Here is a 19,503-nt window from a genome sequence, read left to right on the forward strand (position 1 = left end):
GAGCCAGGCACGGTAGCTCATGCCTGTAATCCTAGCTACTCAGGAGGCTGAGATTTGAGGATCAAGGTTCAAAGCCAGCCCAGACACAAAAGGACCGAGATTCTTATCTCCAATTAACCTGTAGAAAATGGAAAATGGGGCTTGGCTCAAGCAAGAATCAGGAGAGGCAGGAAAAAGTCAAAAACATATCGTGATGGCTGCTCTAGAGACTGGTTTTTAGGAGACTAAAAGAGATGGAGACCTGAAGCATTTTAAGCTATAGAAGGCTGGATTTTCTGTTTTGTTTGTTTTGACACAGTCTTGCTATATAATCCACATTGACCTCAGACCTGCATTCAGGAGTGCCTCAATCCCTGGAGTGCTGGGATGACAGAGCGGTATTTGCCATGGCTCCTGGTTGGATTTGCCTTTTAGAAATATCAGAACCGCTACTCTAGTCAGGGCAACAGACACAGGATCCAGATCCTACCAGCGTGTCTCTGAGAGCTAGAAAGATCCATACCACAAGACTAGCAAGATGAGGTCGGCTGGGAGCCAGTGACTCAAACCTGCAATCCTGGCTACTCAGGAGACTGAGATCTGAGGATCCCAGTTCAAAGCCATCCTGGGCACGAAAGTCCGTAAGACTTTTTTTTTGTTGGTTGTAGGACTTGAACTCTGGGCCTGGGTGCTGTCCCTGAGCTCTTCAGCGCAAGGCTAGCTCTCTATCCCTTGAGCCACAGCACCACTGCTGGTTTTCTGGTGGTCTCATGGGCTCTAGTGCCTGGGCTGGCTATGAATCATGATCCTCAGATCTCAGCCTCCTGAGTAGTTAGGTTGACAAGCATGAGACACTGGTGCCCACAGAACACATACATGAAGACAGTAAGTCTATTAAATTAAAATATTATGCATTATGTACATAAATGTAAAAGTATATAGTGTTCCAGGGTTCAGAGATGGGTGATGCTAAGGGCTTTTAGTGTTTGGCCAAAGCATGAACTTCACAGTCTAAATCATGCCTGGAGGTGAGTCTCCTTCCACATCCACTCCTGTCTCATTCCCAGCCCACCATCCATACCTTCACCAGATCACAGCATTCCTGACTGCCCTCTACCAAGCACACCAAGCACAGTGATCTCAAGGACACTTTAACAAAATAACTCCCTGTTCTGCATAGTGGTTGATCCCCCTCCCCGTAAACACAGCTGGGAGCCCATCTAGTTCCAGTCCCCCCTTCCCTCCAGGTTATGGGGCAAAGGCTCTGCTCCTCCATGCCTCACACTGCTCCACATAGCCCTGCTGCTAAGAAATCTCTCACATCTGCCTCCTCTTAGTCTTCAGCTCTCAAGCGAAAGCCACCCCTCAGAAAGGTGTGCCTCACACACATTCACACTATCCATCTTGTTGTCAGGAGTGTCCTATAGCCTGAGTGTAAGCACAGGTACACAGGAAGGAAGGCCTTCATCTCCACCAGCACCCAGGCTTTAACAGTCATTCACAGAGGGCTCCAGAGTGCAGGAAGGAAGGACAAGGCATAGCTGCAGTGGAAGTGATAATGGAGTACAGTCACAAGAGTATGGCTGTATTTCTTTTTTTGGAGGGGGGGTGGGGGAGGGAGGAACCAGTCCAGGGGCTTGAACTCAGGACCTGGACACTGTCCCTGAGCTTCTTTCTGCTCAAGGCCAAAGCTCTACTACTTGAGCCATAGCAGCACCACTTATGGCTTTTTCAGTTTATGTGATACTGAAGAATTGAACCCAGGGCTTCATGCATGCTTTGTGAGCACTCTACCATTAAGCTACATTCCCAGACTGTTTTGATATTTTGATATAAATCACAAATCACAAGCAATGGCGGGAAGCATTTGCCACACACCGCAGAGCATGATGGGGCTCAGGCTGTCATTCATCCCTCACCATCTGCTTTCACACAGTGCTGAGTCTCCTTCAGCTGGATGAGCAAGCAGGACACACTCTCAGCAGCAGCACTGAGTAGCTCCACTGTGCCTGGGACTGCTATCGGTGTTCCTGCACTGGATGCCGACAAGTCTTTGTGGCAGGCCCACTGTAAAGGATTTCAGAGCACCCTTGCCCCTGGTTCTGATGACCAAACTCCTCCAAACACCAAGCCACCACTGCTCTGGCCCAACCTGACCTGGTCACTTCTCTCTTCCCTCATCCTCTACAGATACCATTCTGTCCAGTGGCTCTTCTCCAGCAGCCCCTCATTTCCAGCGCTTTCCTCCATGACAGATCTCATCTCCCAACACAAAGGCACCTGCACCGGCCTCTGCACGCACTGCGTGCACTGCCTGCCCACCCACCCACCACACTTGCTGCTCCCCCAACCCACTGCCAGCTTCACTTCCACCCATTCTGTCACCATGAATACACCTGACACAGACAAACTCAGGTGTGACTTCAGGACCTCATTCTTCACAGCATTCTGATTCCTATCTCAGAGTTCCTTACATTCTGCAGGAGACACAAAATCCTGGACCCAGTCTGCAATGCAGCCCAACAATTTCTCCTCTTTGATTTTACACTTCAAGTGAAACAGCTGAAAAGCTCACTCACTACTACTATGAAATTACTATACCTTATCATGAGAATAAAATCTATAACGAAAATGCAGCTGAAACTTTAAACTGAAACAGAGTGAATGCTAGAAGCAGTAGTATCTTTGCAGTAACAGGGCTCAAACCCAGGGTTTCATGCTTGCTAGACAGGCGATCAATCCACCATTTCAACTACACTTCCGGTTCTTACTTGCTTTATTTTTTTGGATAGGGTCTCCTCCTACCTATACCTCTGAATAGCTGGTGTGTATCACAATACCCTGTAAAAGTATTTTAAAGAAAAGACAATTCTGTGTGATCTGCATGGGATCTGCTCACAGAATAAACATCATACATCTCCACCTCCCTGCCCTCCACCTTCACCACTATCTGACCTATCATTGCAAGGATTCCTGGAGACTCTGGCAGGACAGGCAGACCACCCACACAGAGGCCTGCAATGGTGCTATGGAGCCTCCAGCATGGGACCCGCCCTGGCCACCAGCTCCATGGCACTCCCACAGTCAGGGATTCTGATTAGAAACTGAACAATGAGCAGGGCAAGGATTAGAGAGTGTTTTGCTCTCAGACCAAGCGATGCTATGACCAGTGACTACGAATGTCTTTCTATTGCCATTGAGATGGAAAGGGCATGCCCACTTTTCTTCCACTTCCAGTTGCATGCATGGGCAATGTGCAGCCCATCAACCCACCAAGATTCACTGTGTTTGCTACAAATCTGTCTGGCAGACAGGGAAACCCATCCTCAAAGCCTTCTCTTACCCTCAGGGCATCAGGGCAGGAGACAACTCTGAGAGGGTTGAGAGCAGTCACCAACAAGCTGGGAAGAAAAAGGAGCAGAAAGCCACAGCTAATAGAGCTCTGGATGGTTTCCTGGGACAAGGAAGGCAAAAATTGGAGTAAAGACCTGACAGCAAAGACTTAAAGGGGAAGATCCTAGAGAAAGCAGACAGGCAATGGGCCACAAAGCCTGCTACAAAACTGCCTTCCTATTCTCAAGATAGCAGGGAGACAAGAACTGGGACTTGCTTCAGGACCTGCCCTGCAGATGGATTAGGGATCACAAGGCTGGAAGCGATGGCTTTAAAAGACTGAATTCTATAGCCTCAAGCCAGTGATCTTGCCTGAAATAAAATAACTGGCTTCCTAAAGCCCCAACAGGAGACAGGAGGAGGACAGTGTCACCCAGCCCATCATGCCCACACACGCTGCTAGACACTGAATTAAAGAAGCAAAGATGGGACCAGGAGCGTGGCCTAGCAGTAGAGTGCTCACCTAGCATGCACAAAGCCCTGGGTTTGATTCCTCGGTACAACATACTCAGAAAAAGCCAGAAGTAGTGCTGTGGCTCAAATGGCAGACCAAAAGCCTTGAGCAAAAAGTGTCAGTGCCCAGACTCTTGAGGTCAGGCCCAAAGACTGGTGAAGAAGAAGAAGGAGGAGGAGGATGAGAAGGAGGAGGGGGAGGAGGAGGAGGAGGAAAAAGAGGAGGAGGAGGAGGAAGAAAAGCAGCAGCAGCAGCAGCAAAAAAAAGCAAGAAAAAAAAAAACAAATTCAACAAAGAGAGCAAGGGAAAAACATAAAAAAAAAAAACATTTAAAAAAAAAATCAACCCAGTGCCAGTGCCAGTGGCTCATACCTATAATCCTAGCTACTCAGGAGGCTGAGATTTGAGGATCACAATTCAAAGCTAGCCAGGACAGAAAAGTCCCTGGGAGATTCCTATCTACAATCAACCACTCAAAAACAGGAAGTGAAACTGTGGCTCAAGTACAGCCTTGAGCACAAAGAACCTCCAGGAACAGCACCCAGGTCCTGAGTTCAAGCCCCACAACAACAACAAAGTAGAAGGAATCCTAGTTATGTGAGAGAAAAGACAGGAAGAACTGTGGTACAAGGCAAGCCTGACCAAAAGGTTTACAAGACCTCCATCCATCTTAACCAACAGCTGGACATCCTTGGACATGCCTGGCATCTCAGGTACAGCAGAAAACCTAAGTAGGAAGATCAATGTCAAGGTTGGTTTAGAAACAAATAAGTGAGACTCTATTTCAAAAATAAGCCAGTCAGCTGGGCCCTAGTGACTCATAACTATAATCTTAACTACTCAGGAGGCTGAGATCTCCTTGCCCAATGCAAGGAGGAATGTTAAGAATCCATCTCCAAAATAACCAACAAGGACCAGGAGTTTGGCCTAGTAGTATAGTGCTTGCCTAGCATGCACAAAGACCTGGGTTGGATTCCTTGGTTCCATATACTTAGAAAAAATGCTAGAAGTGGTGCTGTGGCTCAAGTGATATTGACTGGCAAAAATAAAATAATATAAAATAAGAAAATAACCAACAAAAAGGCAGAATGAAGGTATAGCCCAAATGGTAGAAGGCAAGCCAAGCAAGAAAGTTTAGCAAACTCAAAGCTTTGAGTTCAAACCTCAGTGCTAGCAAATAAATAACCAAGGCTGGAGGCATAGCAAAGTGGTAGGTGCCGGGCCAGGAGTTTGGCCCAGTGGTAAGAGTGCTTGCCTAGCATGCACAAACATCCGGGTTCAATTCCTTGGTACCACATACATAGAAAAAGCTGGAAGTGATGCTGTGGCTAAAGTGATAGAGCACCAGCCCTGAGAAAGCCCAAGGGCAGTGCTCAGGCCCTGAGTTCAAGGCCCAGAACTGGCAAAAAGAAAAAAAAAAAAAAAAAAAAAAGATGGTGAGTGCCTACATATAAGAATGAATGAAATTCTCAGTTCAAACTCCAAGTATGACTGCTTAAGACAATAAAAAATCATGTCTTGCCCATATTAAGAATTATTAAAGAGGAAATGCTCATGCCACTAGTGTGAAAAAAGAATTTTTTCTTTTTTTTTTTTTTTCGGGCTGTGGGGCTTAAACTCTGGGTCTGGGCATTGTCCCTGAGCTCTTCAGCTCAAGACTACCGCTTTACCCCTTGAGCCACGGCACCACTTCCAAAAAAAATCTTGCAGGTAAAAAGAATATCATAAATCATGTCATTCATTTATTTTTGTGCTAGTACTAGGACTTGAAGTCAGCCTACTGCTCTTACTTAGGCTGGCATTCTGCCACTTGATCCTCAGCTCTACTTCTGACTTTTTATTTTACTCATTAATTAGAGGTAAGAGTCTCATGAACCTTCCTGCCTGGCTGGCTTTGAACCATCATTTTCAGATCTCAGGATTACAGGCATGTACCACTACTACCAGCTATTATAAGGCAGTTATTTGTATGTATGCCAATAGTAGGGTTTGAACTCAGAGTCTAGGGTGCTGTCCCTGACCTGTTTTAATCAAGGTTAGCACTCTACCACTTGAACCAAAACTCCCCTTCCAGATTTTTGTGGCTAATTAGAGTCTCACAGACTTTTCCCGTGTGGCTGGCTTCAAACCGTGATCCTCAGATCTCAATCTTCTGAATAGCCATGAGTACAGGCCTTAGCCACTGGCACCCAGCATTATCACAAATCATTTTCAAATGACAAACTGGAAAGATTGGATGGCCTAAACAAATCCCTAGGCAGAGAATGCCTTGTCTGAAAGATAAGAAAAAATATTGTATCAGAAAAACCCTAAATTAACTGGGCTAGTGTAAAACTGATTCTGATTTCCTTCTTACAAGGAAAACTCCAGAACCATCTGGTTTTCCCAGTGACTTCCTTCTAACAAGGAGGAAAGAGCAACTTCACAGGAAACCTTCCAAGAACAGAAAACTAAGCAACAGTGCCCACCTTGTTTTGTGAGACCAGTGGACTCCTGATGCCAAGACTCAGCAAGGAAGTAAAAGTACAGGCCAGTCTTCCTCATGAATACAGAAACAGTAAGAGGAGAACACAGATAGCCATGGCTGGGATTATTCTAGAAATTCATTTTAAAAAGTTAAAAAATCATCATATTAGTAGAAACAATCTTTTGACTTTCTCAAAAGATGCAAGGAATGTATGATATTCTACAGTTATGCATGACTTTCAAAATAAGCTAGAATGCTCGTAACCGGGCACTGCCGTGTGCACCTGCAAACCCAGCACTTGGGAAGCTGAAGCGGGAGGATCAAGTTTGAGACCAGCTTAGGCTACACAGTAAGCCTGACTCCAGAACAACCTCTTAGAATTCTGATGGAGAAGATATGCCAAACACTACCAACTCATCTCCTTCACAGGTAAGAACGGAAGCATCCCAACACCATGAGCAAGCCAGGAGGTGCAGCCCCACTCTGCCCCACACCTAACTGAACGCTGCTCAGTGCAGGTCAGCAAGGCAAGGAGACAGGTGCACTTGAAAAGAAAACTGCCGAATGTGCAAAAACTTAGTTCTCTCACTATACATAGTAAACAATTACACAGAATACTGAAAACATCTCTTTCCTTCCCATAGCAGTCTGTGTATCAAAACAATCTCATTTAAGTCCCAGCACATTTTTTTTGTTTTTTCTTTTTTTTTTTTCAGAGATTGCCAACACATTCTACTTTGCTATGTGTCTTTGAGACAGGGTCTCGCTCTACAGCCCTTGTTCACCTTCAACTCATCAGCCTTGCTGCCTCAACCTCCCAGATGCTGTGGTTTTAGTGCGAGCTACCACATCCAACTCAGATTTTAAAATGTACCTGAAAATGTAAAGGTTAACTAAGGAAATCTTTGGTTTGGTTGTTTTTAGAACCTCACTATTGTATGTCAGTTTGGCCTCTAACTCACAATCTTCCTGTCTGAGCCTCCTAAGTGTTAGGACTGTAGGAATGTGCCTCCATGCCTGGACAGTGCTCAGGTCCTGAGTTCAAGCCCCCGGACTGGCAAAAAAAAAAAAAAATACATATACATATATAACAAGTGTGTGTGTGTGTGTGTGTGTGTGTGTATAAAATGTCAAGACAAACCCTGTAATTGGGCTTTCTCAACACTAGAACTCTACCACTTGAGCCACAGCACCACTTCCAGCTTTTTTCTGTGTATGTGGTACCGAGGAATCAAACCCAGGGCTTTGTGCATGCTAGGCAAGCATTCTACCTCTAAGCCACATTCCCAGCCCAAACCCCGTTAATTTAGACATGCGATCTGTGCAAAGAGATCCAGTCACTATACCACTGAGACACACTAGCATTCCAGCCTAGAAGACGTTTTACACAGGACACGAGCACTAAACGTTTCTAAAACCGCTGACCAACTGGGCTACATTAAAACGCAAGCCTTTTACTCATCCAGACCGACTGCTGTGTAGGGCTGGTGGTCCGTATCCACAACCTCAGTATTTGGAAGGCTGTAGCTGCAGGACTTAGAATTCATGACAGGCCAGTCTGAGCTACCAATAAATAAAGAAGACACTACACAGAGTCAAAGGACAAGCAGAGTATAAAAATAATCTTGACAGACACCAGAAGCGTAGCCTAGTGATAGAGTACCCTCCGAGCATGCAAGAATCCCTGGGTTCAATTCCTACAGTTCCACATACACAGAAAAAGCTGGAAGTGGTGCTGTGGCTCAGGTGGCAGAGCGATAGCCTTGAGCAAAAAGTGTCCTAGTGCCCAGGCCCTGAGTTCAAGCCCCACGACTGGCAAAAAAAAAAAAAAAAAAAAAAAAAAAAAATCTGTTAGACATATTCACTAGACTGTATGTACAAACTTCAGTGTTTCAAACCATTCATAAGAAACAGACAAAACTATCAACAAATGAGCAAAGACAATCACTTCACAAGAAAGCCAGTGAGGGCATGAGCAAGTGGTAGAGTGCTTTCCCAGCATGTACAAAGACCCAGGTTCAAATTCTCAGCACCACATATATAGAAGCTGCTGCAAGTGGGGCTGTGGCTCAAGTGGTAGGGCTCCAACCTTGAGAAAGCCCAAAGACATTGCTCAGGCCCCAGGACAGAAAGAAAGAGAGGGAGAGACAGAGAGAGAGAGAGAGACAGAGACAGAGACAGAAACAGAGAAATACAGAAACAGAGAGAGACAGACAGACAGACACAGAGAGAGAGAGAGAGACAGACAGACAGACAGACAGACAGACAGACAGACAGACAGAGACAGAGAGAGTACGCGCCAGCGAACATCATATAGAGAAGCTCAAGCCTGCATGCTGCTGGATTCTCACAAGAAAGCAACAAGGCCAACCCTGATGAGCCACCTCCCACTAAGCCACATGTCCAGGGGAGGACATGAACACAGATGGACACACACATACACGCAGCACATTCATTCTATTGGTAGTGGTACAAACTGCCAAACTGCCACTTTTGATAATACCCCACAAGGCTGAGCAAGCATAACTATGAATCTGCAATTCTACTCCTCTGAATACACTTAGTAGAAATCCCTACCTATCTGTAACCCTCTAAAAGCAAAAACAGTCAGGGCAGCATCTATAAAGACTGGACACAACCTGATGTTTGCCATGGAAAGAAACCCTAGCATGGCTGTGTGCTGGATGATCTGCCCGCAGGAGAACAGTTACACAGGAGAAAACACAGCTGATCCCCACACACGGGGCTCAGTGAAAAACCAAGAAAAATACACACATCCTTCTACCTCCAGGAAGGAGGCAAAGGCCCCCAACAGCACAGACTAGGACCCTGTTGAGACGTTGGAACCGTTCTTGGAACTAAATCAAAAGCCTGATAATGTCTCATCTGTGCAGTCCCACGAGTGTCAGAGTGGTAGGGTTCAAGAGGTCACATTTAGGGTTTTGCGGGATGTGCTGCGGTTTAGGTGTTTAAATGAGTGCTCTGAATGCCTGCCTGACCTGCTCACCGCAAGGGCTACCACAGACAAACCTGATTTCTGCCAAAGGAAAAAGTTCAAAACAAGTTTCCCTCATGATTCTGTGCTTCTGAAATGCTGGTGCAATGTGAGCCATCATCATCCCTACACAGTCCACTCTCGAAGACATTTACAAGCTGCTTCACTGAGCAGGAGCCAGAAACAAATTACCAAGCAACCAGCTCACCAGCCAAAACCCACTGCCAAGACCAACTGCACAAAATTCCTATCACTTCCCTGCCACATCCTGGGTGCCAAACTACCTATCATAAAGGGAAGTATCAAACACTTCAGAATATGACTTAAAATTATATTACAATACTCAGGCATGGGTGGCTCAAGCCTGTAAGCATAGTACTGGAAAAGTGATATAGAAGGCCAGCCAGTGAGGGCAAAAAAAGTTCCCAAGAGTAGGGCAGTAGCCTTGAGCTGAATGAAGAACTCAGGAACAGCGCTTAGGCCGAATTCAAGCCCCATGACCCACAAAAAAAAAAAAAGGTCCCAAGACTCCTTTCTACACCAATGGGTGGATCCAGGGGCACATGGCTGCCAGTATGTGTGACCCTCTCTCACAACAAATCAACAAATAGCTAGTGGTCAATCACCTACATAGCAAGCACCAGCTCAAACCTCAGTACTGGGTGGGAAAAATACAATTATGAAAACAAAACCACCAGAAATGTATAAATGTGTTCCACAAAATCCTGGCAAAACGTAAACTGCCAATCCTTATAAGCTTGTGGTAATTAAAATCTGACCTAGACACACTTACTAATTTATAAGATTTCAATTTTTAAAAAAGCCACTATGGCCAAGAGTGTGGCCTAGCGGTAGAGTGCTTGCCTAGCATGCATGAAACCCCGGGTTTGATTCCTTGGTACCACATACATAGGAAAAAGTCGGAAGTGGTGCTGCAGCTCAAGCAATAGAATGCTAGCCTTGAGAAAGCCCCAGGACAGTTCCCAGGCCCTGAGTTCAGCCCCAGAACTGTCCAAAAAAAAAAAAGCAAACAACAGATTGTTTCTAAAAACAAAATTCATATATATATATATATATATATATATATGGAAAATTGACAATAGCCAAGAAATGGATTATAGCTAGTCACTGCTCGTTTGCTCATTCATCACTGCAGACCCATTGTGGGCATAGGCACATGCGTACTCAGGTCTTCCTGAACACACCACAGACATCTACTCCAAGTAACTTGGCCCTGGACAGCTCACCAGCTCCTAAGCACCCCATGTACCTGCCGCTGCTCTGCCATGCACCTTACACATGTCTCCACCACCTTCTCCCCTCACCAACCACTCAATTCTCATTAGAACACTGGTCCAAATGTGACATACAGACACAGAGAACAGCTTCAGCTGTGCCAAGAAGCAAGTTCCATCTTTTATGTACCACAAACTTTGTTTGTAAATCACAGATGTTCTGGTAAAAGTGTGTTGTGGAGGGCCGGGACTTTGACCTAGTGGTAGAGTGCTTGCCTAGCATGCACCAAAACCTGGGTTTAAATCCTCGGTACCACATACACAGAAAAAGCTGGAAGTGGTGCTGTGGTTCAAGTGGTAGAGCTCTCAGGCCCTGAGTTCAAGCCCAGGTCTGGCAAAAAAAAAAAAAAAATGTGCTGTAGAAAACGCTTTTCTGTAAAATCAATTCATCTATAGTATTTCTTTAGGAAAATGAAAATCCATGAGATACAGATAATAGGCAAAATGCACCCAGACCCTGAGATACAGTGCACAGGAAGTCTGCAGTTACTGAGAAAAGGTGTAAGACAACACAATGGAAGATACCTATAGTGTGGTTACATCTGCTTTGGGACCCTTTTATAAATACTTCACAGAACTTCCCTAGATTTTGGGCAATTCTTCAAAGACAGGGAGTATGATACATTCGTTCACATGACTTAGAAGACTCCAGCTTTTTTTTCTTTTGGCCAGTCCCGGGACTTGAACTCCAGCACTGGGCACTACTCTACCACTTGAGCCACAGTGCCACTTCCAGCTTTTTTTCTGCGTACGTATGAGGATTCAAATTCAGGGCTTCAATCATGCTAGACAAACACTCTCCCCCTAAGCCACATCCCCAGCCTGAACTCCAACTTTTCTAAGAAGAAACTTTGTGTGTTTACCAACATCACATACCACCATTTCACAAATGGTTATGCCACGCATTCAGCTAACTCATTAACAAGAGATACCATCAGACAGAGGGGAAGAATGGTGCAGTTTCAGGTTGAACACACGCATACCTGTGGAAGTGCAGTGTTGAGCTGTCTCTGTAAAGAGTCTCTTTCATGTCCGACTTCATGTAACTTCCCCTGGGTTAACGCCAACGTTTCTTGAGTCTCCCTCAGCGTGTCCAGAAGACGATCCCTTTCCTCTAGCATGGACACCATGAGCTGTTCAAAATGGGAATCTGCATCTGGCTGTGATGGGGAGCCTGACCGCCGGCTCCCACTCCCTCCTGGGGGGCCCTCTGCTTCACTGATGGTTGGCATCACCTCGCACATCATCTTGAAAGAAAAGACCAAACTGGAGTCAGCGAGTGCAGGATCCAGGGTCCCTGCAGCCTTCTCAGTATCTGCAGCTAGTAAGAGGCAGACGACGACGACGACCACGACGACGAGCACGGGTGGCTCACACCTGTGTTCCTAGCTACTCGGGAGGCTGAGATCTGAGGATAGCGGTTCAAAGCCAGCCGTGGCAGAGACTGAGAGACTCTTACCTCCCACCAACCACCAAAAAGCCAGAAATTGGGGTGTGGCTCAAGTGGTATAGTGGTAGCCTTGAATGAAAAAGTTAAGGGACAGTGCCTGAGCCCTAGGTCAAACTCCACAGGACCAGCACCGAAAAAGAGAAGACGAAAAAAAGAACAAAAAAACACAACCAAGCCGCTGCCAGCCTGGCTATCCTCAGCAAGGTGAGGCTTCCCAGGCAAACCCTCCCGGAAGACGCGTACGGGCAAACCTGCAGGCCGATCACACGACGCGGGGACAGAAAGAAAACAGAACAGGCAAACAGCGAGACGGGGCCACCTCGCCCCGAGCCAGCCCGTGGAGCGGACTTGGAAGTGGCTGGAAACATGTGTTCCCCTGCTACCCACTTTCCTTCCCCCCTACTTGGGGTAGAACAGGGGTTGGGCGGAGGGGGAGGAGCACGGGAGGCCCGCCCTGCCAGACGCCCCACCAGCGCGGGCCCCGGGAGGACTGACAGCTCCCGATCCCCGGGCCGGAGGGCTGCCGCCGGCGCTGGGCAAACCGACCGGACTTACGTAAGTTTACGGGGCGAGGGGGAGCGTAAGAGCGTGAAGGGGGACGGCGGGCTGGGGGCCCGGAGGGCGCCGGGGGCCGGGCGCCGCGATCGGGAGCCGCCGGGGCCGCCGCCGAGCCCCGGGGCCGCGCCTCCCGGCAGGGCGACCCCCGGGCGGACCCGGGGTCGGCGCACCTGACGCCGGTGACCTCCGGCCGGCCGCCCCGCCCCGCCGCCCGCCGCAGGTGCGGCCCCGCCCCGGCACGGGGGTCCCGGGGGCGTCGGGCCCCGAGCGCCCCCCTCCCCGCGCGCGCGCGCGGCGGGTCCGGGCTCCGGGGAGGCCACCGCGGGAGCGGCCCGGCGCCGGGGCCTCGCGCCCGGCCTCTCCGGCGCCCCGGCCCGGTGACGTTCGGGCGCGCGCGGCCGCCCGGCCCGCTCCCCGCCGCCTCCGGCCCCCGCTCCTCACCTTGCTCGCCGGCGGGAGCAGCGAGGAGACTCGGCGGAGGCCCGCGGGCGGCAGCTCGCTGCGGGCGCGCTCGGGGGGGCCGACGAAGGCAGCCCGGCGGCGGCGTCCGCGCCCGCCCCACGACGCGGCCCGGGGCCCGCCGCCCCAGTCACGAAGGCCGGCCCGCGGCCGGACACTGGCTGGCGCGGAGGAGCGGGCCCGGCGGCGCGGCGCCGGCGTCAACGTGCCCGACGTCGGGCGCGTCGGCGCGAGCGTCAGCACCGCCCCCGGGAAGGGCGGGGCCGAGGGGCGCTGCGGGCGAGAGCGCCTGCGTCACCTCCGCGGGAGGGGGCGGGCACCAGATCCAGCGTGCTGATTGGATGAGTGCTGCGTGAGCCCCGCCCCGCGCCCCGCCCAAGTGGGGTCGCGGGCGGAGCCACAGGTGGGAGCCGAGGTGGGGCCGCCGCCGGACTGCGGTGCAGCGCCGCTCGTCGGGTTTCGACGCCGAGGCCGGTGTCCTCCGGTGCCTGCCGGGACGCCGGGGACGTCCGCTCTGCCGCAGCTGGCCTCCCGCGCCCCTCCGGCGAGGAGCCCGCGTCGGGACCCCTCCCGGGCCGCGCGTCCCGCCGCGTGGGCTCCGGGGACGGCCCGGGAGCCTGGGCAGCCAGATCCGCCTGCGGAATGGAAAAATGACCCCGTGTGGCCGCAGCCCGCGCCCGCGGCCCCCGGGAGGCCGAGGCTTGGAGGATGGCAGTTCGAAGCCAGCCTGGCAGGAAAGCCCTGAAAAGCAGAAGCGGAGCGCAGGGACAGCCCCCAGTCCCCAAGTCCAGGCCCCAGAATGAGGACAAATTTAGTTTTCTGTGAACCGAAACGTTTTTTAAGAGACCTTAAATTTAAATGAAATACATAAACGGAAATATCCCTACCGCTTTCCATTAGTTTCTCCACGCCCCCCCACCTCTCCCTTCTCCACTCTCTCCCTCCGTGTATTCCGGGAAAGAGATAGATTGGCTCTGCTACTCTTGAGTGAGAGTGTGGTACGTGCTCATTTCCTTTTGTATTTTCTGGATGATTCATTGTGAACATGCACTGTTTTTATCATTAGGAAAACCAGCACAAACGTTACTTTGATTAAAAAAAAAAAAAAAAAAACCTAGTCAAGAGAGAACAGTGAAGAACTGCTAAAAAAAATAGTCTGGTAAGGGCTGGGAGTTTGACCTAGTGGTGGAGTGCTTGCCTAGCATGCATGAAGACCCAGGTTCGATTCCTCAGTACCACATACATAGAAAAAAGCCAGAAGTGGTGCTGAGGCTCAAGTGGTAGAGCTCTAGCCTTGAGAAAATCCAAGGACAGTGCTCAGGCCCTGAGCTTAAACCCAGGACTGGAAAGAAAAAAAAAAAATAGTCTGGTATAAGAGTGCTGGTGGCTCACGCCTTTAATCCTAGCTATTCAGGAGGCTACCTGAGGACTGTGATTCAAAGCTAGCCCAGAGAGCAAAGTCTATGATACTCTTGTCTCCACAATGCCAGAAGTGAGCTGTGGCTCAGGTGGTAGGGTACCAGCTTTTAGTGAAAAGGCCAAGGGACAGTGCCCAGGACCTGAGTTCCAGCCAGGATATGGCACACAGACACATAGGTACACACACAGAGCTAAAAAGCTTTTAGCCACACCATCCAGACACAGGACAAAACTCACCACAAAGACAGATGGCATTGCTAGGAGGCTGTACCTAGAGTTGGTGCCCGTGGCTCACACCTGTAATCCTAGCTACTTAATAGACTAAGTCCTAGAGGATTGCAGCTTGAGACCAGACCATGCAGAAAAGGTCCAGAGACCTCAGTAGAGAGCTGGATTTGAACTTGTTGGCTACACAGGAAACCTAACATAGCACACCATAGCAGACAGAAAGCAAAAAAAAAATCAGAGCTGGACTATCTGGCAAATATCATGTAACCCTTTTATTAATTACAATAAAAATATATAAAAAAAAATCAGAGGGGCCGGGAGTTTGGCCTAGTGGTTAAAGTGCTTGCCTAGCATGCATGAAGACCCGGGTTTGATTCCTCGGTACCACATACATAGAAAAAAGCCGGAAGTGGTGCTGAGGCTCAAGTGGTAGAGCGCTAGCCTTGAGAAAGTCCAAGGCCAGTGTTCAGGCCCTGAGCTCAAGCCCAGGACTGGCAAAAAAAAAAAAAAAAAAAAAATCAGAGCTGGAGGCAGAGCCCAGTGGTATAAGTGCTTGCCTAGTAAACATTTAGTCCACAGTTCAAACTCTGGTGCCACCTAAATAAATAGATAGTTAGAAACTGATTTCCTCCAGTTTTAAGGGGTTGGTAAGAAAGATATGTGGTAGGGGTAGAGAGAGAGGTGGGGGCACCTAAGCTGGGGCCTAGGTTTGTCTGGTAGACCTCAGGAGGCTGTGATCTGAGGTTCGCAGTTCAAAGCCACCCTAGGCAGGAAAATTTATGAGACCCTTATCTCCAATTAATCACAGAAAAAGTGGCGCTGTCCCTGAGCACAAAAGGATCCCAGGAATAACTCCCATGCCCAGAGTTCAAGCCCCACAACAAGCAAAAAAAAAAAAAAAAAAGGTGGGGTCTAGTGAAAGGACACTAGGTTCTACACAACCCTCAGAGGGAAGCAAGGTAATTCCTAGGTGGTGAGTGATTATAAAACAGGCAAGACCAGCTCGTCCCACCCTCTGGTTTTCCCATCTATTCTACCCATGTTATCTCTTCAATCTCTTCAGCATTGGTTCCCACCATCGTAATGCCACCCACTCTGAGGGTGGCAGACCTCCAACAGTGTGAGCTAAAGAAACCTCTTTTATCGTGCACCAGCCTTGGGTCTTTTGTTACAGCAGCAGAAAGGAGACTAAAAGCAGTTATCAGAAATGAGCATTAGCTGGATACTGGTAGCTCATACCAGTAATCCTAGCTACTCAAGAAGCTGAGTACTGAGGATTGCAGTTCAAAGCCAACCTGGACAGAAAAGTCCATGAGACTCTCATCTCCAATAAAATACTCAGAAAAGGCAGGAAGTGATGCTATGGCTCAAGTGGTAGAGTACTAGAAGCTCTGGCACAACACTCAGGCCCTGGGTTCAAAACCTAGGAACAACCTCAGCCCCTCCAAAGAAAAGGAGCATTACCCAGAAACTTCTTCATCCCTCAAATATGAGCAATCCAAGGAGAAAGTCTCCTGCTGATGTCAGGGTGTGGCCTAATCTTTCTAGAACAGGTAATACTACCTAGGGACAGGGCTCCAGGAGAGCCTGAGCTGGAAGGGCCCTGTGAGGTATGCAGGTGGAGGAGGTGGAACCTAGGACACTGATGGCCAGAGACACAGAAAGAAGTTGCCAGGAGACAGATGGCACAGATAGATCATGCCAGAGTGGGGGCAGAAACCCTGGCGAAACCCTGGCTGTGAAGTCCTCATCTTGCTGTGACTGAAGGATGATGGTTTTCAGGGACAATTGAAGTAGAAGCATTTATCACTGCCTTGCATGCCCGGAAGTACTCCAGCATCCAAGACAGAGCCAGCCTTGTGTTTGAAAAGATCTGGACCAGGTTGCTGCCTGAGTGTTTGACCTTGTAGCAGAGGACATGAAGGTCCCAGTGGCTGCTGTGTCTCCAGGGAGTTCCATGTGTCACTGTAAGTCGGTGGTGTAGCAAGCTTTATTTTTACAGGTTAGACTTACCAGGAAAACCACAGGTGGCTCATGCCTATAACCCTAGCTGCATAAGTGGCTGAAATCTGAGGACAATAGTTAAAAGCCAGCCTGGACAGAAAAGTCCATGACACTGTATTGGTCAACCATAGGCCTTGAACTTAGAGCTTGATCACTGTCCTTGGACACTTTTTGCTTAAGGCTAGCACTCTGCAACTTAAGCCACTTTCAGCTTTTTCTATGTGTGTGGTTCTGAGGAATTGAACCCATGGCTTCATGTACGCTAGGTGAGCACTCTACATTAGACTTTGCTCCCGACTATCCCTGAGCATTTTGTTGAAGGCTAGCACTCTACCACTTGAGCCACAGCTCATCTCACTTTTTTTTTGCTAGAGCAAAGAGCTAAGAGTCTCACAAACTTTCTTACCTGAACTGGCTTTGAACTATGATCCTCAGATCTCGATCTCCTGAGTAGCTAGGATTACAGGCGTGATCCACCAGTACCCAACCTGTAAGACTCAGGAGACTGGCTGAGGATCTCAGTTTGAAGCCAGCCTGGGCAGGAAAATTCAGGAGACTCTTTTTGGAGATAAGAGGCTCAGTGCTGGAGCAGTAACCTTGAGCAAATAAACCAAGGAAAAGTGTGAAGCCTTGAGTTGAAGTCCCAGTACCAACACACACACACACACACACACACACACACACACACACACACACACACAGAGGAGATCTCCAGGACCTGGGAGTTTGGCCTAATGGTAGAGTGCTTGCCTAGCATGCATGAAGACCTGGGCTCAATTCCTTGATACCGCATACATACAAAAGCTGGTAGTGGTGCTGTGGCCCAAGTGGTAGAGCGCTAGACTTGAGGAAAGCCCAAGGGCAGAACTCAGGCCCTGAGTTCCGTACCCAGAACTAACAACAACAACAACAAAAAAAGCAGAAAACAAAACAAACAAAAAACAAAGGAGATCTCCAAGCTCTCAAAGATGGGGTCAGTGATGGGACATTAACCCCCAAGGCCTCCCAAACTCTGTGATTCTGTCTTACCCTCTTGTTCAGCATGGCCCTGTTGTACCATCAGACACAGGGAAGACCCTGCTTCCTAGACAATTCCAGCCTTCAGCATGGGACACCAACTGATTATCATTGAGTGTATAACTAATGCATTCTTCTCTTTTCCTACCCCATCTCCCTGCTAGTAGTGGGCTTTGAACTCTGGAACTCAAGATTTCTCAACTTGCTTGAGCCGCATCTCCAGCCTGGCTTTTTGCTAGTTACTTTAGAGATGGAGTCTTGCAGACTTTCCTGCCCAGGCTGGCTTTGAACCCCAATCGTCTGGCTCTCAGCCTCCTGAGTAGCTAGGAGGACAGCAGTTCTAAATCACTGGAACCCAGCAGTGCATAATTAATTCTAAAAATCAAGTCATAACATATGTCCATTTGTTTCACTTGAAATTAATTGTATTCATCAGACAGAGTGACCTAAGAGAAATGTGTAGCTAGTAGAGGGAGAAGGAACAGGGACAAAGCTAACAAGGTGAGTCCAACCTCTCAGAAGTCTCTGCCAACCCTAGCTTTTTACCTGTAGCTTGATCCAGGACAAGTTTCTAACATAGGCCAAGCCCCAATCTCCTCATCTGCCCAGCACGCATTTGAACATTCACTACTGCCCCATCCCTACCCTAGGGCACTCAGAGTTGATCCTTCCCACCAGCACTCTCTTTGGAGGCCCCTCCTCTTACGAGTTGTATGTACACTCTGGAGCCAGGTTCCCTGGTTTGAATCTTGCCTCTGCTTTTTTTCCACCATAGTTGTATTGTGTGTGTGTGTGTGTGTGTGTGTGTGTGTGTGCACGCACATGCCAGTCCTAGGGTTTGAACTCAGTATCTGGCCACTGTCCCTTGGCATTGTTTGGTCAAGTGGTAGTAGAGTGTGTTAGCCTTGATAAAACCCAAGGACAGTACCCAGGCCCTGAGTTCAAGCCTCAGGACTGGCAAAAAAAAACTAAATAAGTGTCTCACCGACTTTTCTACCTGGACTGGCTCTGACCCTCTGATCTCAGCCTCTGGTAGGTAGGATTATAGGCACATGCCTGGCAACTTCTGCATTCTTGGACAAATCTGTTTGACTCTGTGAAACTCCATTTCCTCATTTGAAGGCAAAGATAGGAACTTCACACTAGAGGAATTCCTTTGATCTGAGCAACTCCCATCTTCATCTCCAAAGGAGATCAGATCTCTTTATCTACTATGGGGTGATAGGGTAGAAATTGGCCTAGGTTCTGGGGTTCTTCTTTAACTAGAGAGAGAGTAGTAGAAAGCCCTATGATGGCAGTCCTCTCCCTCCCTGGACTCTGCTCTTGAGGACCGGGCTGCAGCTGTCATCTTAGATTAGGTGGGAAAATGTTGTTATCCTGTCCCAATCACCTTGATTTGACCAGAGAACCCTAAAAGCAGGTAAGGGAAGCGGAGCCAAATCCCCAGAAAATACATAAATACCCCACTCCTTATTAGCATGTTCTGCCTCCTCATTTATTCTCCTTTGCATTCGGAGCCTTCTGCCCCTACCTTTCCAATTTTGGGCCAAGAAAGGAAGTCTCCCTCGCTGCTCAGTCAGTGCCTGCTTTTGTTATTGATTCTAGAGTTCAGTTCACAAAAGGGAAAAGGAAAGTGTGGGGAAAATTTTGCCCGGAATCTTGGCCACTGTCTTTCCAGGAAATTCCTTTCCACCATTTCTTATGGTTTTCTCAATACAAATAGCAAGAAAAAGTAGGCAAAAGACACGTGCAGTGGCTCATGCCTGTAATCCTAGCTTTTCAGGA

At 48.6% G+C, this 19,503-nt stretch overlaps 1 protein-coding gene across 1 annotated transcript in view; it reads right to left on the reverse strand.

Annotated features, from left to right (window-relative positions):
• Ppfia1 (PPFI scaffold protein A1) overlaps positions 1–13,228 on the reverse strand; it is an 89,208-nt gene extending 75,980 nt beyond the window's left edge. The window contains exons 1-2 of the mRNA XM_090347190.1: positions 13,033–13,228; positions 11,567–11,830 (exon numbers count right to left, since the gene is read on the reverse strand). Coding sequence (XP_090203316.1) covers positions 11,567–11,830 — 264 coding nt within the window. The 5' untranslated portion in view covers positions 13,033–13,228. The remainder of the gene's footprint in view (positions 1–11,566; positions 11,831–13,032) is intronic.
• Between the last annotated feature and the right edge of the window lie 6,275 nt (positions 13,229–19,503).

Source organism: Megascapheus bottae, chromosome 16 (genome assembly GCF_031878675.1).
Source record: "Megascapheus bottae isolate mThoBot1 chromosome 16, mThoBot2.hap1, whole genome shotgun sequence".
In the NCBI taxonomy this organism is placed as follows: Eukaryota; Metazoa; Chordata; class Mammalia; order Rodentia; family Geomyidae; genus Megascapheus; species Megascapheus bottae.